The following is a 26,158-nucleotide window of genomic DNA, read 5'->3' as shown; positions in this document are numbered from 1 at the left end:
ATGCATTGTAAGGTATGCCTATAACTGGCCTATAGCCTAACCTGTTTAGGAACTATAATGTTGTTCTCATGGACGGTCAGTCCTTGCTTCCATAGCTCCATCTATACATTTCAGAGTCGTTACATTTTTCCAGCCCCATTCCAGCTGTCTACTAAAGAAAAGTGTCAGGGTGGTTTTTGAGTTGTTGTTTGAATCCCAGACTGTCCGATTAAGATCGGAATTGTACTAAGTGTAAACCTGGTATCATTTGTACAGTAATTGTTTACATTTTTTAAAGGTTCTCTATTATTATCAAACAATCTATTTTTCAATCAATGCTTTCCATTTTCCCTGATGTAATCTGCCTTGTGCCGCAGCAGAGTTTATTTGGTGGGAACCGTGCTCCACTCGTACCCCTAAATGAACTATCCCAGGGTTACACATAGGCCTACAGGAGAATCACATTCATAATGTACTGTACACAGTTACAGTAGTAGAGGTAATTTAACAACCAAGTGGCTTCCTGTCAACCTTCCAAAGGTGTATTCCATATGAATGAAGGCGTTATGATGGCCTTACATCCCAACATCCATATGGGTTAGCATGTCTGAGAACATCAGAGCTGTTTGGTGGGATTCTCAGAATGACACATTTGGGTTAACTAAAGGGAACACACACGGGCCATACCAACACCAGGACAGGAAAAACAACACAATTCCATGACAAATTATCACCCATCAGTTAGACAAACAAGGCCCTTTCCTCACACACCATGTCATCTGTCATAGTATGGTTTGAGAATTAATTACAAAAGAAAATAATTAATCAATTTACCCTACCACCCAAACCACCCAGGTTTTATTCTGGCTTGATTCTGTCCAGGTTTGATAGATTAAATGTTCTGTCTGAAATGTGACCCATTAACAGTTTAAATGAGCAATGTGGCACTTTAAGAGCTTTAAAGGAGCAATGTGGCACTTTAAGAGCTTTAAAGGAGCAATGTGGCACTTTAAGAGCTTTAAAGGAGCAATGTGGCACTTTAAGAGCTTTAAAGGAGCCTGATTGGGTCGGCATGCCAGTATTTTTGACAGACACTCGGGAACGCAAGGCAGAATAGTGTGGAATATTTGTAGACTTCCTTTGCCGAGTGTCAAATGAGATGGAATGCCTCTGATGTCTGTTGCCGGATGAGGTCGTTGGGAAGTTGGATGAGCTCGTTGGGAAATTGGATGAGGTCGTTGGGCACAGACGTCGCTCTGTCAATCCCTAGATGTCTACAGGACACTGTGTTTACTAGTTGTGTATCAACAATACGTTTACTTTTGCACTTTAAGTTGTGATTCAGCTGTTGTGGCATCATTTCATTTATAACCTGGTGGTTTTCTTATTTTTGCTCCTTTGATGTTGTTGTCTGATATTGTACATACAAACCCAAAAATGCTCCAGAGGCACCTGCTATAAATCACATAAAAGTTACATGTAAATGTTAGCCAAATGTAGTAGAATATAATATAATAGGTATTTTTCAGATATAATCAGGTCTGGAAAGGTTTGGTTCCATTTTGTCTGTTGTTTAAGACGCAGCAAGGTACTGGAGCCAGAGGAAGTATGTGATGCAATGTTGGAGCGTTCCAACTTACAGCGTGATCAACAGCTGCAGCTGACGAAAGGGAGACCTCTAGTATTAATGACCATGACTCTCTCCCTCGCTCTTCCCCAGCAACACACAAACCGCATCGTTGCCTTACAGCACTCTGCCCTCCCTCTGGAACAGCCGTCTACAGTCATTTGTCTCTATTGGGCAATGGTGTGTGTGTGGTTAGCAATGCAACACTTGTCATACAGTGACCAAACTAGGAAAGGGAGGATAGGCGAGTGACTCAACCCGTTGCCTGAATAGAGTGTAGATGTAGGGAACAAGCTAGTTCAAAAAATTACTTTGTTTTTCTATATATGTTCATGATGAGCATCATTTTACTAATGTATTATTTATTACAAATTTAGTTTTGTATTATTATTCAAGCACAATAATGTGTGTGTGTGTATATTTGTGTGTGTGTGTGTGTGTATTTCTGTGTGTGTATATTTGTGTGTGTGTGTGTGTGTGTGTGCATGTGATGTCTGTGCTCTAGCCAAAAATAAACACAAGTAACATCACTGTTGCTCATGACCACCCCACCAAACACTTCCTCTGGGGCGGCAGGAAGCCTAGTGTTTAGAGCGTTGGGCCAGTAACCCAAAGGTTGCTGGATTGAATCCCCTAGCTGACAAGGTAAAAGTCTGTCGTTCTGCCCCTGAACAGGTAGTTAACCCACTGTTCCCCGGTAGGCCGTCATTGTAAATAAGAATGTGTTCTTAACTGACTTGCCTAGTTAAATAACGGTTCAATTAAAAAAATTATGCTAATCATTTCTGCACAGGCTAAATGAGAACTGCTCGGAGGCCTCTGATTGGCTAACCTGTTGAAAGAGGTAATGGCACAACTACTTAGACCAGGCTTCTGATCGTTACACCAGGAATACTTCAGAACCCATGTTGTAGTAACATCGTAGAACATGACGTCATCTCACTGATGTCAGTAAACGCACGACTTGCACAGAACACGCGAGTCGAGCCGGACTGATCAACAAATCCCACAACTACTCAATGTTATTTTGTAGATCAGTCAGTCACAATTTACCCATGATGCTGTACATCACGGTCTTGAATATGTCCACAGGCTGTGTACTATACCGCGTGCATGGAAATAGCACAGATAGCCTGGTTAATCCAGACTGAATTTAGATGTTGTTCTTCACTTCAATGGTGAGCGCAGTGTTCATTCTGGCTTAACCAGGGTATGGAAGATTGAATCTGAAACCATTTACCATAACCACTGAAACAACAAAGCCTTTATTGAGGTCTCAGTATGGCGTGGACCCAAGAGTGTCTGCTACTCTTCTGCTCCCAGAATTCCAGGGTTGTTTATCCATCCGCCTGCTTTAGCGCCATGCAGCATGTGTTAGAGAGACAGAGACATGCATACAGCTGCTCAACTGTCCTGAGCCGTCCCTATAGGCCTGACTGCTCAACTGTCCTGAGCCATCCCTATAGGCCATAGGCCTGACACAAAAACAAACACACACACACACACACATACACACATACACACACACACACATAGGTCTAGCTGGCTCACAGTCAAAATTATCCTTGTTGAACCACACTGAATGCTGCATTAACATAGCAAGACACAACAGTATACAAGAGAAGAGTCTTGTGATGGCTATAAAGTTGATTGACTGAGAGACTGACTGGCCAGTTTCCAATGTGAATCCAGGCAGTCGGCAAACACAGCCACTTTCCCCTCACTCTGCCTGTTTATTAATGGCTAACCCTCTCAAATGGACAGAATGTGAATTAACAACGCGGCGGGAGTAGCTGGCGGATGCCACATTCCTCCCGCCGCACGGCCGTACGTCTCCTTCCTCCTTTCCGCACGGCGTGCATGCCTCGCTGCCGCAGGGTCGCTGATGTCATATACACTGCTGGGGGGGGGACTGTCACCTTCCCAACAGACAAGGCAGAGGTTCATAGAGGGGGGGTCAGCTACCAGTAAAGAAGACATGGATGTGGGGACAAGGCGGGAGAAAGGGGAGTAATACCGGTTTCGGGGGAGGGGGGGGTATCACACATGTGGCATGTCACATGGTCAAACAGTGGCTGATTTACAGGCGATCGGGTTCCGTGGCAGCCACATGGTGTTGGCGCCTCAGAATGCCAGGTATGGAGGAGTGAGATCAGCGGATGCTTTTAGACGGTACCTTTGGAACTACGCAGGGAAGAGAGTTGTTGGTGCAGGCCACCAAAGTCTTTCTCTCCTTGCCTCTGCATCCTTTAAGTGACTCCCCCTGATTCTCCAATGTGCCCTGGGTTCTGGTGGTTGGGTCTATGTACCACATGGGATGCATCCCGAAGCACTCGAAAGATAGCAAGGCTAGTGAAACACTAGAATGCAAGCCGAGAGGTCGAGCGATCAGGTCATCAAGAGAAACTCAAAAGGGAGGGAGGGACGCAAAATAGAAAAGAGTGATGAAAGAAAAGGAGAGTGAGAGAAACATATGAAGTGATCAGCCATACAACGAGCAAGGTTGGGTACGGGGCGGAGACTACTGTAAATAGTGTGGAGAGACACGGCGAGAGGGAGTAATAAGAGAGAGATAGATTGTAGGAAAGAAAAGGTGGAGAATTAGGGCGGTACAGCAGGCCCTCGTGCCTCTTACCCAGAGCAGCTACAGCCAGTCAGCCCAGAGAGATCAGACTGTGATTTACTTAGCGGTGACATCATGGAGGCCGCAGCTATTTTTATTGGCCGGTAAAAGTGCCAGATCGGCTCCACGCTATGCCACCTGTCCGATCAGCTCCGATCACAAAAACCCTGGGAAAAAGTCAAACACGGAAAATGATTGGGAGTTGAAGAGAACAATATGAGACTGTGTGTGAACGTGCTACTGTCTGGGAAATGTTCAACGAGACAAGCCATGTTTGGTGTCTCGGGTTCTTCCGCGGCCATCACTTCCTGGTGCATGTTGTTTTTTTTACAATATGTCTTACATCCGTACAATCAGGGTTTGAATTATACATTGACTCGGATTGTCACATACTATTTTCAGCAGGCAGGGAAGAGGTCACATCACCGTAGAGACATGTCTATGCAGGGCACATAGTTGACCTGTTCGAAGCAGCCTCATGACCCACTGCTCACTCCTCACCCCCACCCACCTCCCTCCCCCCTCCTTGTACAAGTGGGGTTAGGGAGGTAAGGGGGTGGGGTTATTCCTATCCCCCCTGCCCTGGATGTCTTATTTGCCATCTGACTTTGACCCCTGAAAAACGTTCGGTGGTAACCGAAGTTCGTCACACAACTCCCGGTCGATGATGTCACCTCCCGAGACGGTGATTGGCCAATGAGTGGCACCTTTATAAAAAGTGTGAGAGGAGAAGATGTGGAAATGAAACAAAAACATTATAGCGAGATAGCGAGATAATAAACAAGATGAACTGTATCAGAGTACAATGTAGAAAGTCTCAAATCTCAACGGACATTTATCAACGTTCCACCCAAATGTTTTTCCCGATTTTTTTGTTGATGCTGAATTTGATCTATTATACCTTATGTTGTGTAAACCTTTCTAAGAATTGTCACATTTCTGCTTCAATCCCAAATTACATAACTGTCCCCTTTTATATGCCGAGATCCAGTTTGTGACAAGAAGAGAGATGAAAGACACGAGACAAGGACCAATATTATCTGTCAATGTGAGAAGGCCTTTTGTATTGAGAGGTCATCCTATGGGTTAAACGAAAAGCTAAACAACATCTCCGGTCAAACCACGTCTTCACCGAGGCAGTTTGCTATCTACCCCCAGCCAACTCCTCTAGGTATGTTGCTTCACCAGACTATTATGAGAGTTTACTTGTGTACAGGTATCAGGAGCTTGCCCCTTTTCTCATATTGGGTGCCTTTAAATAGCCACTGTGCTGATGGAAGGGAATTATGTCAAAGGGCCGATGTGTTATGGATTACAACCTGGTCCCTCGTAAGAATTTAGACTGGTTCAGTGACTCTGCTGTGATTAGGAGCAGGGACTCATTTCCAGGAAGGCTGTGTGTCTGTCATTGATCCACCAAGAATGATCTGTTTGTCAGGAGCTTCATGAAATGGGTTTCCATGGCCAAGCACCATTGGACTCTGGAGCACCATCTGGCAATCCGATGGACACGTCTGGGTTTGGCGGATGCCAGCAGAATGCTACCTGCCCGAATGCATAGTGCCAACTGTAAAGTTTGGTGGATGAGGAATAATGGTCTGGGGCTGTTTTTCATGGTTTGGGCTAGGCCCATTAGTTCCGGTGAAGGGAAATCTTAACACTACAGCATACAATGACATTATAGATGATTCTGTGCTCCCAACTATGTAGTAACAGTTTGGGGAAGTCCCTTAGCTGTTTCAGCATGACAATTCCCCCGTGCACCAAGCGAGGTTTGTTGAGATCGGTGTGGAAGAATTTTACTGGCCTGCATAGAGCCCTGACCTTAACCCCATTGAACACCTTTGGGATGAATTGTAACGCTGACTGTGAGCCAGGTCTAATCGCCCAACATCTGTGCCCAACCTCACTAATGTTCTTGTGGCTGAATGGAAGCAAATCCCTGCAGCAATGTTCCAAAATCTAGTGGAAAGCCTTCCCAGAAGAGTGGGGGCTGTTATAGCAGCAATGTTCCAACATCTAGTGGAAAGCCTTCCCAGAAGATTGGAGGCTGTTATAGCAGCAATGTTCCAACATCTAGTGGAAAGCCTTCCCAGAAGAGTGGAGGCTGTTATAGCAGCAATGTTCCAACATCTAGTGGAAAGCCTTCCCAGAAGAGTGGAGGCTGTTACAGAAGCAATGTTCCAACATCTAGTGGAAAGCCTTCCCAGAAGAGTGGAGGCTGTTATAGCAGCAATGTTCCAACATCTAGTGGAAAGCCTTCCCAGAAGAGTGGAGGCTGTTATAGCAGCAATGTTCCAACATCTAGTGGAAAGCCTTCCCAGAAGAGTGGAGGCTGTTATAGCAGCAATGTTCCAACATCTAGTGGAAAGCCTTCCCAGAAGAGTGGAGGCTGTTATAGCAGCAATGTTCCAACATCTAGTGGAAAGCCTTCCCAGAAGAGTGGAGGCTGTTATAGCAGCAATGTTCCAACATCTAGTGGAAAGCCTTCCCAGAAGAGTGGAGGCTGTTATAGCAGCAATGTTCCAACATCTAGTGGAAAGCCTTCCCAGAAGAGTGGAAGCTGTTATAGCAGCAAAGGGAGGGGACCAACTCCATATTAATGCCCATGATTTTGCAATGAGATGTTCGATGAGCGGGCATCCACATTCTTTTGGTCATGTACTGTATGTTATGGGACAAGCTGGAGTCATTTGGTCTAACTGGTAACATCCTGAAATGCCTTGTCTCCATGTACAGTATGATAATGTGAAATGTTGTGTTCAAGTCAATGGCTGCCTTACTGACTGGTTCGTCGTTGACAGTGTTGTGAAACAGGGTTGCATTGTATCACCTAATCCGGTGTTTCTATGTCAAAGGGTTTTGTTATATTTCAGTCTTCTGTGGTGTATATAAAGCGTAATATTGGGATGCAAACAAAAAATTGAATACATTACAGCTCTATATCTGACATGGTACAGGTGTCTTCTTTCTGTTAAACCCATAACCATGTGTGTGAGGTATATACTTTTGTTTCAAAGTAGATTTGTTTAAGACTACCTCGAATCACTCTGTGTGATCCTGATTTAGCCCACTGCTGTAAAAGGTTAATGATCTCACTCTGGCCATAAAAGCTCTAGGTGTAACAGCGTTCATCTGTCGAAGGAGAGGACCAAAATGCAGCGTGGTGGTTACTCATGTTCTTTAATGAAACTGAACGATACATGAAATAACTATAAATATATACAAAACAACAAACGGAACGTGACAACTTATACAGCCTGTCTGGTGAACAACTAACACAGAGACAGGAACAATCACCCACGAAAACACTCACAGAATATGGCTGCCTAAATATGGTTCCCAATCAGAGACAACGATAAATCACCTGACTCTGATTGAGAACCGCCTCAGGCAGCCATAGACTAGTTAGACACCCCACAAAACCCCAAGACAAAAAACACACCACAATAACACATGTCACACCCTGGCCTGACCAAATAAATAAAGAAAACACAAAATACTAAGACCAAGGCGTGTCACTAGGAAAATGTGTCTGTCTGAACAAGTGTCTGTTCTTTCATATGCAGATGAATTATCCCAGCTAGCACATAACGTTCTGAGAACCAAATCTTTAAGTGTGTTCAGGTGTGTTGGCTGTGCCCATTAATTGTGGCTGTGCCCACTAACCTTATCTTAAAGAGACCTTGTTTCCTTTGAAATGGGGTCTATTTTAATAGATGAAAATGTACAGCTTTGTATGAGTTTTAAAATAAATAACATGGCATGCTAGTTCCATCCTAGTGGCGAAGAGGACTAATTCCATGGATAGAGAACAGAATATCATAGGCTTGAATCTCACTGATGCCGTGTCACAATAAAAACATAAATGTGTTTGCATGATTACTGCCTAAGCAAAATCCTTTCCACGTGTCATATCTGTGCTTGGAGTTCAAACCAGTTAACACAAACTAAGCAGTGTTATTAAAAGTCGTATTGAAACATTGAGTTAAAGTTTTAAGGAAGTTATTAAAAAACCTAAAATAACCTATAATTGACATTCTCAGACGTCAATAAAACCTCCCAGGAAAACTTTCAGGGAACCATAATGAAACGTAATCAGAACCTCCCTGCAACCTAAAATTGTACATTCCCAGAACAGGTATAATGTTTACTTTTGTTCTCAGAACTTAAAAAAAACATTCAGTTTTACCAGTCAGGAATGTTAGGGCTTTGTTCCTAGAACCAATGGGAAACCTAAAACGTATGTTCCCACAACTTCCAAGGAACCATATTTGCTAGCTGGGATTCATCTCTGAAATTGAAGAAGAGCATCATGAAATGTAAAAACATTATTTTTTTACTGGTGTGAACTATGGAAACTGAATATCAATGTAGACCAAACTAAGGTAATACACCATAGAACACCTTTTATTTTCTCCTGTGGTCCTGCCATGTTAGATGTTGTTCGTGAGTCGTACAAGTACCATATCTGGGGTTGATTATTAATGCATTTTTAGATCACCATGTGAATCGTGCCCTTGGTGCCTTCATTGCAAAGTTTAAAGCCATGGGTAGCCTACCTTTTAAATGTTTCACAAAACTGTTTGATTCATTGGCGCTATCTATTATTACTTATTCTGCAGCAGTATGGGGGCACAGAAATTATACTAACGCTAATGTTGTTTTTAACCATGCCTGCAGATTTAACCTTGGTGTGGATATGGGTTGAGAAGCTCTATGGCATCACCAGTGGCTATTTAAAATAAAATAAATGATGTGCTGAGATTTTGTGGCATGCCAAATTAATGTCTGTGTAAATGCGTACTCTTATGGGCTCGTGATGTTGTAACCACAAAGCAAAATGTTATGTACCATGTCAAATACTTTTGTTAACTAAAGTGGTACGAACTGATGAACAAACCTGAAAGAAACAAGCTTCATCACTTAATGCCTTTTTAAATGTACTTTTGGGACAGAACCTGATATGCGTACTGTTTCATCCGACCAATATCGAAGCTCTTTTGCAAAATGTTGATGTGGTCGCTCGCTATTGAGACTGGTCCATACACAAACACTCTCTTAGACAAATGTGTGTGTGCTTTTTGCAATGTTGGTTCCATTGAAACTTAAGCTTATGCCTTGCTTTACGGGTTGGGTAAACAATGAAATTAGGCATGATATTTTTTTGTCAGCTGTCTAGCCAAAAGGAAAACGCTAACGGTCTTGATGAAAATAATATATTCTGTAACATTTTATTAGGAAACAATAATGTAAAGGTCTACACCAAAGCTGCCATCTTATCCTCCAATAGAGACGTTTGTGCCTGAGCTCCCATTTATCCACAGTAGCCGACTTTGTCTTTGTTTATGCATACATGTGTATAGACGATGTAATGTATTATAGAGGAGGCATGTACCATGTTGGACTGTGATTGTCTTTGTTTATGCATACATGTGTATAGACGATGTAATGTATTATAGAGGAGGCGTGTACCATGTTGGACTGTGATTGTCTTTGTTTATGCATACATGTGTATAGACGATGTAATGTATTATAGAGGAGGCATGTACCATGTTGGACTGTGATTGTCTTGTTTATGCATACATGTGTATAGACGATGTAATGTATTATAGAGGAGGCATGTACCATGTTGGACTGTGATTGTTTTTAGAGTGTCTCAATACTCAACTTGAGTGGTCCTCAATGCGGTTTTATTAATAAATCATCTGTATTACTGTATCATGCTTAAATACGTTTTTTTTGTTTTACTAACTCTGGATGGATATGAAGGGTAGGTGGATGGGACTAAACCACACTAACTGTCAGAGGGATACACAAATGAGGGCCATCCGTGTGTGTGTGTGTGTGTGTGTGTGTGTGTGTGTGTGTGTGTGTGTGTGTGTGTGTGTGTGTGTGTGTGTGTGTGTGTGTGTGTGTGTGTGTGTGTGTGTGTGTGTGTGTGTGTGTGTGTGTGTGTGTGTGTGAGGTGAAATGGTCGCTCTAAAACTATCATATAGGATCCTGCGCACCGCAGACTACATTTCCACGGGCTGAGCTGCTGGCCATGTTCTGTCCTTTGCGACACAGATGCCATCTTGTGGTCAGGACATAGAATGACAAGACATTGGCTACAAATAAACACATCAAGCGAAATCTGTCAAACTTTATTTTAGTTGGTGCATCATGGGAAATTGCAATTTCTCAGATGCTGAGAGTCAAATTAAATAATTAAGACGTTGACCACCGAAAATAGCAAAAAAGATACACCTGTAATTGCTTTTTGTGACTGTAAATTAAAGAATCTTCCTCAGAATTGGTTGAATTGGATAAAAAGTATGGAGTTAGCCTTTTTATTTAATTTTAATAAGCCCTAATGTAAGCATCTGTGTGCCTAAAAACTCAACAACATCAAGAACATAGGGTTCTCAAAGGGTTATTCAACGGGGACAGCTTTCTACACAGATGAATGAATTGGTTTTACTTTGAAATATTTTCATAATAAAAAACATATATATATGAATTTATATATATATATATTCCAAAGGTGAAAAGGTTCGAACCATAAATGGTTACACTAGAAACAAGCCAGAAACGTTTTACAAATGTATGGATAAAACTTTGCTTGAAATGGAAAGATTATCTTTTTAAAAAGCATACAACTTCCAGTAGGCCTACGGAAATTCTGAGTTATGTGGGGAATTTAAGTAGGTCTATATTAGGGATGGACAACATTGCTGAGGGATGGGGGCCACAGCACATTCTGAGTTATGTGGGGAATTTAAGTAGGTCTATATTAGGGATGGACAACATTGCTGAGGGATGGGGGCCACAGCACATTCTGAACTCATGATGAGGGGACGCAGTGCCCGACTCGGCTGTTCCACTTTTCACACCGGACCATATTCCTTTGTTACATGGGCTACAAAAACGCCACAGTTGTAGACGCGGGGGACGAGCTGGAGCCCTAGTGAAATTGAACGGCGCTCTCTTACGTTCTGTTGGAAAATGTCCAGTCGAGAATAAAATGGATGAGCTTCGTTCGAGAGTCTCCTATGTGAGAGACTTGAACAGCGGCTATATTATATGTCTTACTGAAACGTGGCTGGATGATCACGCTATGCATGTAGTACTCCATACAGTGGCAGGATTGTATGGTGGCTCTGGGCAAATCGAAAGAAGGTGGAGTGTGTTTTTTCATAAATAACAACTGGTGTGCTGCCTCCAGTGTAAAGGAAATCTTGAACTTTTGCTCACCTGATATAGAATACCTCATGGTAAGCTGCAGACTCTTTTATCTACCAAGTGAGTTCTCATCTGTAATTATCACGGGCGTCTACACCCCCCCCCAAGCCAACACTGGCACTCAATCAACTGTATGGGGCCATAAACAACAAAGGAACCGCTCATCCAGAGGCCGCGTTTCTGGTGGGCGAAGACTTTAACGCGAGGAGACTTAAAACTGTCCAACCTCACTTCTAACGACACGTCTCCTGCACCACCAGGGCGGCGCTAAAACTCTAAAAGACTTTTATTCTACCCACAGAAACACATACAAAGCCCTCCCTCGTCCTCCCTTTGGAAAATCTGACCATGACTCCATTCTTCTGCTTACAAACAAAAGCTCAATCAGGAAGTACCAGTGATGCCCTCAATACAGAAGTGGTCGGATGAAGCAGATGCAACATTGTTTTGCTAGTACAGACTGGGATATGTTCCCTGGATTCGTCCGATAGCATTGAAGAGTTTACCACAGCATTCACGAGCTCCATTAATAAGTGCATACATGCTGTCGTCCAAACCAAAAACCATGGAGTACAGGCAATATCCGTGCTGGGATAAAGGCTAGAGCTACTGCTTACAAAGAACGGGACAAGACCATGGACGCATACAAGAAAGCCCCCTACGACCTCCGATGAGACATCAAACATGCAAAAGGACAATATAGGAGGACGGTGGAATCCTATTACACTGTCTCTGACACTCGTCGTATGTGGCAGGGCTTGCAGAGGACAACGGATTACAAAGGCAAACACAGTCGTGAGTTTCCCAGCGATGCAGAACTCCCAAACGAGCTAAATGCCTTTTATGCTGGCTTTGAGGAATATAACACTGTTCCATGAGTGAAAGACCTTGTTTTCCTTAATGACTGTGTGATCTCGCTCTCCATGGCAGATGTGAGCAAAAAGTTTAAACAGGTTAACAATCACAAAGCCGCCGGGCGGAATACCAGGCCGTGTTCTCGAACATGCGCAGACCGGCGGGCCAGTGTCTTCACAGACCTACTGTATCTACGTGTCCCAGTCTGTAATCCCAACATCATTCAAGCTGTCCACCAGTGTCCCTGTTCCCAAAAGCTGCAAGGTGACCTGCCTAAATGACCATCGCCCTGTAGCACTCACTACTGTAATTATGAAGTGCTTTGGAAGGCTGGTCATGACACACCTCCGCCACACTGACCCTCAACACGGAGGACCCTAAAGGGTGTATCCTTAGTCCCCTCCTGTGCTCCCTGTTCACCCATAACTGGTTGGCAACACATGACTCCAAAACCATCATTAAATTGGCTGATGACACCACTGTGGTACTGGTACTTCCTGTATAGAGCTCCATTCTTGTGTATGTTATTTTATTCCTCGTGTTACTATTTTATTTTTTAACTCTGCATCGTTGGGAAGGGCTTTTAAGATAACATTTCACTGTAAAGTCTACACCAATTGCATTCAGTGCATGTGACATTACATTTAATTTGATTTTCACCTACCATACAAAACATCACAGACTTACCTTTACTATGTTATGTCTTCCCCTGAGTCCAGGTTGACTTTATATGTCCAAACTCAGAATCAAATATGCTTCACAAAAATAACATGGTTGCTGTGTTAGAACATTTATTTTGATTGCCGATTCTTTGCATTTATCAAAGTCCCATCAGTTAATCTGATTTCAGATGTGTGTATGTAAATTTAAACACGAATAATATGGAAATAGTTATTCTTGCAAAGCATGTAAACTTTTAAATCAAACTATTATATTCATCTGAGTATTCGTGCATATAACTGTAGTGACTGACATAACAAGAGTAAAACTGCTGTTAGAAAATGGGTGGTTCGAGCCCTGAATGCTGATTGGCTAACAGCCGTGGTACATCAGACCTTATACCATGGGTATGACAAACGTTTATTTTTACTGCTCTACTTACGTTGATAACCAGTTTATAATCGTAAATAAGGCACCTCATGGGGTTATGGTATATGGCCAATATACCACGGGCTGTATTCAGACATGCATAAGAACAGCCATTAGCCGTGGTATATTGGCCATATACCACAACCTCTCGTGCATTATTTCTTAATTATTACAACCACATTTCAAAAATGCAACTTGTAAATTATAGTATTGTAACTCTAGACAGTAAGGTGAGACAGTGACTGAGTTCCTAAAAAAAACTAACACATTTCCCGTTTTGGAAAATTCATCCGCGGCCCTACAAAAAGGGGGCGGTCCGCAATGCCGCCAGTTGCCCATCCCTGGTCTAAGGCATTATAGCTACTTTCCTAATTATGAGACAATCTCCGCGTATCTATTGTAACAATTATTACAATATGTTAAATGTCTGTTTTTCATATAGATCGGTTACCCGCATCATATAGTTCCTCCATGCCGTTGAGGGGCGCATGTTCGTCATAAATAAACGCCATCGGTAAAGCCAGGCGCTCAGCCATGTTGAAGAAGTCTCAGCGCTGAGAGAGCTGCATCCCGCCATTGTGTAGATTCTATGCTCTTGGTAGAGAGACAGGGACTCTTGACTAAACTCTCAATATACATTTCATACACCCTGCCACTTAAAGAAATAATAACAAAAAATTCAAATACGAAAAAAAAGAGGCTCCAGGGAGAAAGACATGTCAGCCAGCAGCCTTCTTGAACAGGTAAAGAGAGTCACTTTATGAATATCTGTCGAGAGGTAACCGGGGTAGCTTGTTTCAGAGGCAGTGACTCTCTCTGTAGCTGGCTAACGTTAGTGCAGTAGGCCTGACCACCTGCTAAAGGACTGACTGGTGAATATACATTTCTTCATTTTTATTTTTTTTATTTTTTTTCCCCTTCCTCTTTCCTCATAAATCAAACCTTCATGAATCACCTGGACCCAATCCAGAGACCGAAAGGCCAAGGAAACAAAGGTAAGCTATTGTAACATGACAAGTTGACTGTCTCTGTATGCGGGATTTCTTCTGTGTGGTCGCGGATGTGATGATAGTTAGCCAGATAGCAGGCCAATCTCGCATTGCGCCCATTTTTCGCTTCTATAGTTGATTAGATATGTGAACAATATTCCGATAAATTGGTACTACTTAATCTTTATTTTAGTTTGTTTAAAAAAATACATTTAGTGTCATTTGTGTGAATACACCATTGTGAATTTTGAGGCAATCCTGTTAGCATTGGTAGCTAACTAACATGAGCTGCTACATTAGCAAGTTAGCTAGTTAGGCATTTCCTTAGTCAGATGGCTAGTGGCTTTACTGGCTCCTTGGTTAAATGATAGCATCGCTTTGCAAATGATTAAGTTGACAATCTAATGTGTTTACATCAAGTTAGGCTTCAATCTCCCACGCAAAAATAAACATGTTGTTGGCTAAACGATTCTTCGCGGTCGTGAAGATGAATGCCAGTGACACGTCTTCCAGCATGCTGTTCTCACCCAACCAGTACCAAGTCTATTGTCATATAAACCACAAAGTTACAATGTTTCAGTTCTCTTACAATGTTTTGAGGCAACTTTGTTTACTAGCCATGCCTGTTTTCCCAGTTTGGCAATTTTAATTTTCACATTATCCTTAGCTATGTCAGGAAGAACTGGAACACTCTTGACAAGTGTAAGATTTGTCTACAACTACAATCACCGATATTAAATACAAATTGATGGAGTTTTCTCCAAGTTGAAGCTAGAAACAATATTCTACTGCACTTCGTCTCACCGATTTCACTGACAATTGGTGGTTGCAACCGATTTACTGTGATAAACAGGCCGCTTCTGCATGTATCAATTGTGCTGCAGTTACAATCTGTCAACAAAAACGTATCTAGCATTAACCCCTAAGACCTAGGTGTTATTTGTTTTATACGTGGTACACTATAGACCTAGCCAGCAGGAAAGATAACTGTTTAACTCAACAAGTTCCATGTATTTGTTTACATCACCCATTTTAGTGCATTAAAAAACAGCATATTGTGTGGCTGTGAACTGTAGTTGTGCAATGCTATCAATGTCTCATCAAGCTTAATGACTTCCTGGCTCTTATTCTCTGTCACACTCATGATGACCAGCTGTGAATATGTAGGCCTATGATTAGTTGCATGGACTATTTCAACTTTCTGCAAAAAGATGTATCCAAGAGTTGTCCCTTACATCGCTGTCTACTCCTCCTTTCCAGTGCAAAACGGAGCTGTGACCCAAAAGGATACCTTGAATGATGATGAGTTTGAGCCTTACCTGAACCCTCAGGCCAGACAGGTGAGTACCAGTCCACTGCCATCAGTTTGACTAGGCCCACACTGTTCCTACCATTTGCCTGCTTAGACTGCAGGTAAATAGTGTTTCTTCACTTAACATTTTGACAAGGCCTCAGTTCTAATAGAAATGATGATGATGATGATGCTCAACAAGCTAAATTACTCATAGGTTATGATGGGTAAAACTCCCACTGCTACGTTTACAATAGTCATCCATAATGGAGAGATCTCACTGTATATTTTTTTACAGTGACTTTTATACTGTTGCAATTCATCATGTTTTTAGCACTTAAAGACTCTTCTTTCCCCCAATTTACTGAGCAGTCCATTTCCTTTTCTAGTTGCAGTTAAACTGTCTTTCATCTCGTTGTAACATCTGTTGGGTGCCCTCAGTGGTGGGCACTTCCCAGAAAAATGGGCCACAATGGAGCCTGTATTCCTCCAGTCAAAGGAATGCCACTGTTTTCTCCTCCATAAAGCAGTTGACTGGTGTGAAAGTGGCCACAGTCGTCCTAGTCTAAGTGGCAGCCGAGGCTGACAGAGATCCAAACGAGGATAGCCATCAGATCGATGACCTGCTTTTTGTAATGTAATGATTGAAACCCTGGTTAGCCTGCTGACAGTTTTCTTCTCTCTGCAGAGCAATGCCTATACGGCCATGTCGGACTCCTACATGCCCAGTTACTACAGCCCATCCATAGGATTCTCTTACTCCCTGAACGAGGCAGCATGGTCCACCGGGGGAGATCCTCCCATGCCTTACCTGACCTCATATGGACAGCTGAGCAACGGGGAGCACCACTTCCTGCCTGACCCCATGTTCGGCCAGCCGGGCCCGCTGGGCAGCAACCCCTTCTTGGGCCAGCACAGTTTCAACTTCTTTCCCAGCAGTATGGACTTCTCTGCCTGGGGCAACAACAGCTCTCAGGGACAGTCTACGCAGAACTCTGGCTACAGCAGTAGCTATGCCTACGCACCCAGCTCGCTAGGGGGTGCCATGATCGACGGACAGTCCCCCTTCGCCCAGAACGAGCCCCTCAACAAGGCACCTGGCATGAACAGCTTGGACCAGGGCATGGCTGGACTTAAGATTGGTGGTGGTGCCGGGGACATGGGGGCCCCAAAGGTGGTGGGCTCTGGCCTCCCCAGGGGATCCCTAGGCCACAGCCAGGTTTCTGGTGGAGCTCCCAGCATGCCACTGCCCCCCGTGTCCAACGCCCCCGCTAAGCCCGCCTCCTGGGCGGACATTGCCAGCAAGCCGGCCAAGCCGCAGCCCAAGCTGAAAACCAAGGGTGGCATAGCGGGGACCAACCTGCCCCCTCCGCCCATCAAACACAACATGGACATTGGCACTTGGGACAACAAGGGGACTATGCCTAAAGCGTCCACCCCCCAGCAGGCGCCTCTCCCCAGCAACGGGCAGCCGCCCAACCAGGCCTCACCTCAGCCCGGCACCATGGCCGGAGGGACCCCGCAACTGCCCCTCAGCAATGGACAGTTGGTGGCCTCTTCGGCCCAGCTGGGGCAGCACCAATTCCCCCCCAACGGGCAGCAGGGCTTGGGGGGACAGCTGCAGCTCTCCCAGGGCCCCCCGCCCACCACCCAGCCATCTCAGCCCACCCGCTGGGTCCCTCCACGGAACCGTGCCAACGGCTTTGGGGATGCCGTGGGTGGGGCGGGGCAGTCGCCCCCCAACTCGGGCGTGGGTGGGGTGCTGGTGCTCTCGGAGCCCCACCCGGTGCTGGAGAAGCTGCGCCTGGTCAACAACTACAACCCCAAAGACTTTGACTGGAATCTCAAGCAGGGCCGTGTGTTCATCATCAAGAGCTACTCCGAGGACGACATCCACCGCTCCATCAAGTACAACATCTGGTGCAGCACGGAGCACGGCAACAAGCGGCTGGACGCCGCCTACCGTTCGCTGGGCGCCAAGGGCCCCCTCTACCTGCTCTTCAGCGTCAACGGCAGTGGCCACTTTTGCGGCGTGGCGGAGATGCGCTCGCCCGTGGACTACAATACCTGCGCCGGCGTGTGGTCGCAGGACAAGTGGAAGGGGCGCTTTGACGTGCGCTGGATCTTCGTTAAGGACGTTCCCAACAGCCAGCTGCGGCACATCCGCCTGGAGAACAACGAGAATAAGCCAGTGACCAACTCGCGGGACACACAGGAGGTGCCTCTGGACAAGGCACGGCAGGTGCTGAAGATCATCGCCGGCTACAAGCACACCACCTCCATCTTTGACGACTTCTCCCACTACGAGAAGCGCCAAGAGGAGGAGGACTGTGTGAAAAAGGTAAAGGCCTGCCCTCCACCCATCTGGGGAAACAAATAGGCCCTACATCTTGGGTTGTGTGCTTGGGGAGTGGCATGGGAAGCCATGGGTGTGTGTGCGCTAAGGTTCTGACAGCATCTCGAGAGTAAAAAAATCCAGTTGACGAGTGCAATAATTGAAAAAGGTTATCAGTCGTTATGTGTGTGGTCATCTTACAACGTGCCGTTCTTACAGAGAATGTGGATATGCCACAAACCAAGTAACTTCCAAGTTATAATATTAAAAACAAGTTTTTTTTTTTTTAAATTTACTTTTTATTCATGTGCGATTTCTCTCACATTGATTTGTGATTTACGAATGCTGACCTCCGTGTTGATTAGGTGTGTCCATATGAAATGTAATGAGTATTAACCATTCGGTATCCAATTGATGATCAATGTGACACTTTTGTCTTTGTGGAAATGTGTGCCCATTGTGTATGAGGAATTGATGTATTTGTTACTTTTATTTGGGAAATGTTTCAGATGCTTGGTCTATCAAATCACTGCTCTAATTATAGAGGATGCCACCATAGCAGTCCCTCCAGGATTCCACAGTGTTGTTTTGTGATGGCTGATTCTGCTCTGACTGACACTGTGTGTGGCAATTTGCAATGACTGGTGGCAAAATTTTGACGTGTTGCTTTATTAAGCCATTTTATGTGGCAAAAGGGAGGTGATCGGTTGACATTGTGAGCCCTCGCATAATATGTGATCGTTGATCTTGCCAAAAATTCAGCGCTCGCAGAAATCCAGGAGGGACTGCCTTATACAATTTTTAAAAGGGGAAGTGGAAAGGTTTTGCAGGAGTCGTGTAAACAAAATGCCAGAAGTCCCTTGTGATCACCAAGATGCATTTTATCATTGACCTTTTTTTAAATGGATTTTTATTGACTCCCAAAATGTTTAGAATATTCATAATTATGCTTCAACCTCTACGTCATCTTATCCAAAACATAACCCTCATTCTTGACTGAGGCTTCTGTTCACATTATTAAATGTATGTTTCCATCGGTCCTTCAGTCAAACAGTATGTGGTCGCCTGCTCGTCGAATCTCATTCCAAAATTATGGGCATTAATATGGAGTTCGTCCCCCCCCCCCTTTCCTGCTATAACAGCCTCCATTGTAATGGGAAGGCTTTCCTCTAGATCTTGCTTCCATTCAGCCACGCATTAGAGGTTGGGGCTGATAATGGGCATTAGGCCTGGCTCGCAGTCAGCATTCCAATTCATCCCAAAGGTGTTCGATGGGGTTGAGGTCAGGGCTCTGTGCAGGCTTGTCAAGTTCTTCCACACCAATCTCAACAAGCCATTTCTGTATGTAACTCGCTTTGTGCACGGGAGCCTTGTCATGCTGAAACAGGAAAGGACCTTCCCCAAACTGTTGCCACTTAGTTGGTCGCACAGAATCTTCTAGAATGTCATTGCATGCTGTAGCGTTAACATTTCCCTTCACCTGATCGAAGGGGCCTAGCCCAGACCATTAGTGCGCCTCACCACCAAACTTGACAGTTGCCACTGCATTCGGGCAGGTAGCATTCTCCTGGCATCCGCCAAACCCAGATTTGTCTGTCGGACTGCCAGATGGTGACGCATAATTCATCACCCCAGAGAATGCTTTTCCCTGCTCCAGAGTCCAATGGCGGCGCTCTTTACACCACTCCAGCCGACGCTTGGCATTGCACTTGGTGATCTTAAGCTTGTGTGCGGCTGCTTGGCCATGGAAACCCATTTCATGAATCTCCCGACGAATAGATATTGTGCTGATGTTGCTTCTAGTGGCAGTCTAGAACTCGTTAGTGAGTGTTGCAACCGAGGACAGATGATTTTTACACACTTCAGCACTCGCCGGTCCCGTTCTGTGACTTTGTGTGGCCTACCACTTCATGGAGGAGCCGTTCTTGCTCCTAGACGTTTCCACTTCACAATAACAGCACTTCCAGTTGACCGGGCCAGCTCTAGCAGGGCAGACATTTTACAAACTGACTTATTGGAAAGGAGGCATCTTATAACGATTGCTACGTTGAAAGTCACTGAGCTCTTATGGCCACTCTGCTGCCAATGTTTGTCTATGGAGATTGCATGGTTGTGTGCTCGTTTTTTAAATTTTATATATATTTTTTTATATACCTGGTATGCAACTGGTGTCTGAAATAGCCGAATCCATTGATTTGATGGTGTCCACATACTTATGGAAACATACTGTGTGTTAATTATTTGGTGATGGGAACAAATACTTGTACCAACGTCTACACCGCCATACAGCATGTTTTGAAAAAGCTTTTGCTAACGTGTCCTTCAATATAGCAATCTAATTAGGATGATAAGCCTGTAGCAGGGATATTCAACCCTTTACCCCACAAGGTCTGGGCTACTCCTGCCTTTCTAGCTCAGAAGTCATTGCACCCACCTGGGGACCCAGGTCTAAATCAGAATGGGAGGGAGCAGTAGAACTGGTTTCAAGGTCCAAATATGAATTTGAGGTGCTTTATAAGTTTTAGCTCTGGTTCTGACTGGAGCTGTGTTCATCAGTGATTATTGTTAGTTAGACTCACTTTAGGTCTATATCTCTGTATTACCGCCTGTTTTTATACAGACCACAGAGTGCTTGTTTGTCACCTCTGAGAAGACGACGCAGTGTCTTACATTGTAACAGGCCTAGTTATTGGGTTATATTTGAGTCTTTCCCTTAACTCTGTTGTGACAGCATGTCTCAATGATGTCGCAAATTGACGGAAACACGAGGCAGAAATCCAATCTTATTTTGTGGAAGCTCAAACCATGCTTCCTTACATAGTGGTATTTTGTGGAAGCTCAAACCATGCTTCCTTACATAGTGGTATTTTGTGGAAGCTCAAACCATGCTTCCTTACATAGTGGTATTTTGTGGAAGCTCAAACCATGCTTCCTTACATAGTGGTATTTTGTGGAAGCTCAAACCATGCTTCCTTACATAGTGGTATTTTGTGGAAGCTCAAACCATGCTTCCTTACATAGTGGTATTTTGTGGAAGCTCAAACCATGCTTCCTTACATAGTGGTATTTTGTGGAAGCTCAAACCATGCTTCCTTACATAGTGGTATTTTGTGGAAGCTCAAACCATGCTTCCTTACATAGTGGTATTTTGTGGAAGCTCAAACCATGCTTCCTTACATAGTGGTATTTTGTGGAAGCTCAAACCATGCTTCCTTACATAGTGGTATGTGATGACAAATGTGTATTCTAAAGTAACCGTCTAGTGATAATCTCAAAGTTCCATTTCTGTTAACTCCTATCCAAATAATGTGGTTGAGTCATCCTATGCTATTATTTGTGGCTTAAGCATAAATGGAATAAAAACCCTATAAAACCCCCACCTCTAACTTCTCAAACAGTAAAAAAAAAAAAATGCATCGGATAATTTAATCCTCTTTAGGAGGATGAGTTGGCCAATCTGTGGTATCCACCATTCTGTTGGAGTACGCCCACACCATTCCAACACACAAAATTGCAAATGATTTCACTCTTATTGTAATATTTCAGCAATCTGGAAACACTGGACGGTTACTTTAGAGGCGTAGCGGCCTTTTCCATCAGTATATCCACATTGCATGACTGAGGCTGTGTGTTGGAAACAAGGTCTGCATTATTTACTGCAGCAAGGAAACTGCTCTGCACCTGGGGGTATTTCACATTATACAACGTGTGCTTCTAATCCTGAATGCTGATTGGTTAAAACCGCGTTCCGGCCGGTGTCTATTCCACGAGTTACCACCGGCTAAGTCTAGGATGTTAAAAATGCCTATTTACTCTGTTCCGTCTGCTCTGCACCTAGTGGTGTTTTAACAGCAAACTCCTCATACATATTCTGAAAAGACTACATATTTTACATGCTGTCAAATATAAAATTATCACAGAGTTAACTACTGCTTCCTCTTATCTAGACAATCAAGAGATGTGTGTTGTCTTTAATTTTGTTGTTAACACATTGATGCATGTTCGTGATTTACCACTGGTTACTGCCTGGAATGTGTATAATATTACCATGCCTTTTTAGAGGTCAGAGGAGAACAGAGGCATGTGCACGAGAGCAAAGCAGGATACTGACCGTTCAAATGACCAATGATCTTTGTGATACAACTTACCAATGAAGTAAAATGTTCATGTTTTAGTGATCACTTTTGATTTTGTGATTTTTCAATTGTAATGTTTCATCTGTATCCACTTACTGTAAATCAATTAAGTTGTTGATGCATGTATGCCCAAGATTGATTGAAGGTTTACCATTTCCTGATGATGTTCTGTTACCAGGTGGAGGTCCAGGGTAGCGAGCCGTACCCCAGTAACCCCAACCCCAGCAGGAGTCATTACAGACTTCAGGTAATGACCTGGCCCCCACTTATCGCTCTTGTAATAGCCTAACCTTTAGTGTGGAATTACTCTCCGTTAGGTGTACTCCGTAGAGGCTCCACCGCCGCTTTGAGACTTCACCATACGCTGCACAGAGATTTTGGTTCATGCCATCATTTTGTGACTTACGTTAGTGTCGATGGGGTTTATTTACGGAGAACACTTGGTGGAGTGTAAACTCAGTCTAACAGGCCTGCTACATTAGATGTCACGTTTGCAATTCATTTCAATAAATTATCCTCTGGTTCTATTTACAAGAATTCTACGCGTGGCTTGATAAAGTGGCTTACTAGTGACGTGTCCAGTGTAGCATCTAAAAACCTACTGTTTTGCTGCTCTCCTTGTCGGACGGACGCCTTAAGGCCCGCACGGACCATACGATTTTAACCACATTATGCCACAATTTCGGAGCCTCAAGACAAAATGTCCAAGTCGCAGGCAAGTTCTTAAGTTGTAAACGATTGTCAGACGTCTTTGCTTGTTCCGTGTGACAGGATCTAGGTCTGGCGATGTTTTAAAAAATAAAATCAAAAAAAGGCTCCGTAGGCTCCAACAAAGTTCTTGCGCTGTCTTTATCACGAAGTGTGACTGTTGTTACAAGCTGATCCCTGTGCCTGACCGACAGAAACACGTTTGAAACAGGTGTTGTGCCCCCCTTTTTGCGTGAACGCGCGCACACATTCAATTCTTCATTGCTGTGACTTGCTTGCTAGTTGAGATTTCTGCTCTTCAGTCCGTTGTCTGTTTTTAGCCTATATTTCACTGATCTGAGTAGCAGAAAGCATTTTAAAAATGTATTTGTGTCCTTCAAGGCAGCTGTCAAAATTATCACGTTAGGCTGCGTTTCATTTAAAAAAATGTATGGCGGTTTGATCGCGGGAGAGGCACTAGTAATATCTGCAGTTTTCAGATTGGCTATTTTGTTTTCAAGTGTATTTGTCTTGAAAAATCTCTTTGCCAAAATTCGTCATCTCTCCCATGTCTTATTTGACTAGTGGTAGTTCTGAAATGTTTGCTTGCCTGCATTTTACTCCCTCTGTTTAGTATAATACACATACATTAATTATTCATTTTGGTTGCCTAACCTGTCGTGAATTTTGTTCTTAAAGTATTTGACTCTAGTGACAAAATTAAGGACATTTGAAAGGGTGAGGATTTCGGCAGGCAAGAAAATGTCCTTGCCGAAATCCCTTCACTTTCCTTAATTTTGTCACTAGAGTCAAATACTTTCTATAGAACAAACTTCACGTCAGGATAGGCAACCAAAATGAATAATTAATGTATTGTCTTGTGCCACTCGGGAGCCAACCTGTGAAGTAAAAGTTGGTAAAAAAAAAATATATATATATATATATATATCTCTCAATATCCCAAAAAACTACTTGTGGTAAAAATACTTTAAAGTACTAGTTAAGTACTTTACACCACTGCAAATGGTCCATATTTCTCAACGGATGAGTATTGCAAATGTCTGAAAAAGTGGTTAGAACTGAATGTTGTATGCTAGGTCCCCCAAAGCTGATTTTTAAAAAATTTAATAAATGTTTTAGTTTTGCTTAAACATTTTATTTTTGTATCACCAGGAAATCTCAAACATTATTGGGGTAAAATCTGTTCCCACCCCAAAAAAGTTTTTTTTTTTTTTAATAAAAAAAAGTCTTGATTACATTGAAAAAATATTTGGGGGGGGGGGCTTAGTTGTGGTCACTTTGTAGTGTACAAAGTACTATAATTATGTTCTGGCCCCCTGATTTTAATACGCTCTGACAGAAATAGTCCCACGGCTGAATCTACTTGCCTTCCCGTGTTGTAGGCTATACATATCCTGTTTATTCATGTAGAACTATTCTGCTGGACTGCTGGTGGTAAGGGAGATATGCTTGGCTTGGTACCAGTAGATATGGGTTCTCAGTGTGGTAACTTTTTTTATTTATTTTTCTGTTTTTAAATATGTGAAGAACCACAACCTCTACTCTTACATCCATTGATGGGAGCATGGTAATTAAGTATGATCTGCAACATTTTGTTTTACTGGAAAAACCCTGAATCTCTGAAGTCTTGTGTGTTTTTGATGCGAGTACCCAAACTGAACTCTTGTTTTCTGTGTCCCACAGGAACGCCAAGGACGTGTCAAGTAACAGTCACTGCTTTGGGAAAAAGACTGCAATGGCCCCTCTTTTCCCTTTCTACCCCCATCACATTCAGATATTTCAAGAAATTCTAAATGGGGTATAAAAAAATAATAACCAAGGACACACAAAAAAAAAACGAAATGAAGACTTTCTTGATTTCTTTTTACTTTAAAAGACTGACTTTGAACTTGTAGTAAAATAAAAAGAAATTATTATTCATAGGACTAAACTTTGATGCATAGCATCCTTAGGTGAATCCCCCCCCCCCCCATTCCACTACATGTGCTTTTTTTTCTTACTCATGTGCTCACCCCTCCCTCGCCTGTTTTTACAGTCTGAAAACAAGTCTGTAATTCTTCTCATGCAAAATAATAGTGGACATTTTTTTGTGTCATCTACTACGGCTACTATTAGTGGACAGAAGTCCAGGCGGGTCATTATGTAAACCTCCTCCTCCAGTGGGAGATGAAATCATCCAATCAGGACGTGGGGGGGGGGTCTCAGTGGATATGTGTTGTAGTTGGTCTTGTCATCGGTTCCTTCAAGAAGTTTCTTTTTCATATGCTTCCATCTGTTTATAAAAAAGAACTAAAACAAATGATCGCGATGACCTTGTTTATTTTTTGTGTTGGGCAGAGTGTATGGGGGGCGGGGTTTAATGTTGGAGGGGGGGGGGGTGAAAGCAACAAGATTTGTTACGTTTAGCCTTGGTCATTGTATAATTGTATGTACAATTGTACAAAATTGGGCTGTTTGCAGACTTCAGAACTTATTTGCCCTTTTTCTTGGACTGGTTTATTAATGTTTTTATTGGCTGCTTTCCTCCCGCCATTTTTGTTTCCTCTTCCTCCCGTTTTCTTAAAGACCGCGTCGACGCGAGTGGCCTTGCCGCCCCCATTCTTTCTATTAATCAGTTCAAAGTAATAAACGTCGTATACTCAGCAAGAACTCGTGTGCATTCCCCTTGTTTGACTGTAAGCACTTTTCATGCTGTGTGCATCCCCTTTTCAGATTTTTTATTAAGGGTAAATGTTTTATTTGCTAAGTAAGCCATACCCCCCCCACACACACACACACACTTAATTCTACCCCAAACATCCCTCTCTTACTACTAACCACTACTGTCTCTTTCCACTGCCTGCTCTACCATAACACCACCACCCTTGCAGAATGTCAATGTTGGTGAAAACACTACTGGCTTTTCTCTGTGGTATAATAATAATAAAGTCAATCTTCCTATTTTCTCTTCTTGTAACTCCGCTGTGGGGGTGTTGGTAAGGGCTGCTTTGTTAACCTGTTATTAGACCAGCATCATCTCGAGTGGTGTCCGTAGGTGTTTGCAATGTGAAGCTGTGTTCTTGCTTGTGATCTTTTCATCGTGCTGAACTCCGCATCAACAACAACTAGATCTTGGGTCACTGTCAAGTACGTTCCTGTTGAAACTGAGGCTGGTGGCATTGTAGTAAATTTCAGCCTACAATTGGGTATTTCAGGCAAGTGAGATTAGGATTTTGTCATTGGTGATGCTGAACATGTAGGCCTATATTTATGACTGCATCTTGCTGTTTTTTAAATATGTCTGAAACAACCTGCATAGCATT

The 26,158-nt window shown here is 43.3% G+C and overlaps 1 protein-coding gene across 1 annotated transcript; it reads left to right on the top strand.

The window, feature by feature from the left end:
* The first annotated feature begins 13,721 nt into the window (after positions 1-13,721).
* Positions 13,722-25,801, top strand: LOC124001531 (YTH domain-containing family protein 2-like). The gene is made up of 6 exons (XM_046308380.1): positions 13,722-14,140; positions 14,368-14,392; positions 15,647-15,726; positions 16,366-18,018; positions 22,327-22,395; positions 24,540-25,801. The coding sequence occupies exons 1-6, from the start codon at positions 14,114-14,116 to the stop codon at positions 24,561-24,563; spliced, it is 1,878 nt and encodes a 625-aa protein (XP_046164336.1). The 5' UTR covers positions 13,722-14,113; the 3' UTR covers positions 24,564-25,801.
* The last annotated feature ends 357 nt before the right edge of the window (positions 25,802-26,158 follow it).

Source organism: Oncorhynchus gorbuscha, linkage group LG17 (genome assembly GCF_021184085.1).
Source record: "Oncorhynchus gorbuscha isolate QuinsamMale2020 ecotype Even-year linkage group LG17, OgorEven_v1.0, whole genome shotgun sequence".
Lineage (NCBI taxonomy): Eukaryota > Metazoa > Chordata > Actinopteri > Salmoniformes > Salmonidae > Oncorhynchus > Oncorhynchus gorbuscha.
This window is presented reverse-complemented; position numbering and strand designations above follow the sequence as displayed.

Coding starts and splice junctions, on each gene's coding strand:
- LOC124001531 (XM_046308380.1), top strand. CDS start 14,114: ATGTCAGCCAGCAGCCTTCTTGAACAG. Junction 15,727..16,365: donor TGAACCCTCAGGCCAGACAG/GTGAGTACCAGT, acceptor TTCTCTCTGCAG/AGCAATGCCTATACGGCCAT. Junction 18,019..22,326: donor AGGAGGACTGTGTGAAAAAG/GTAAAGGCCTGC, acceptor TTCTGTTACCAG/GTGGAGGTCCAGGGTAGCGA.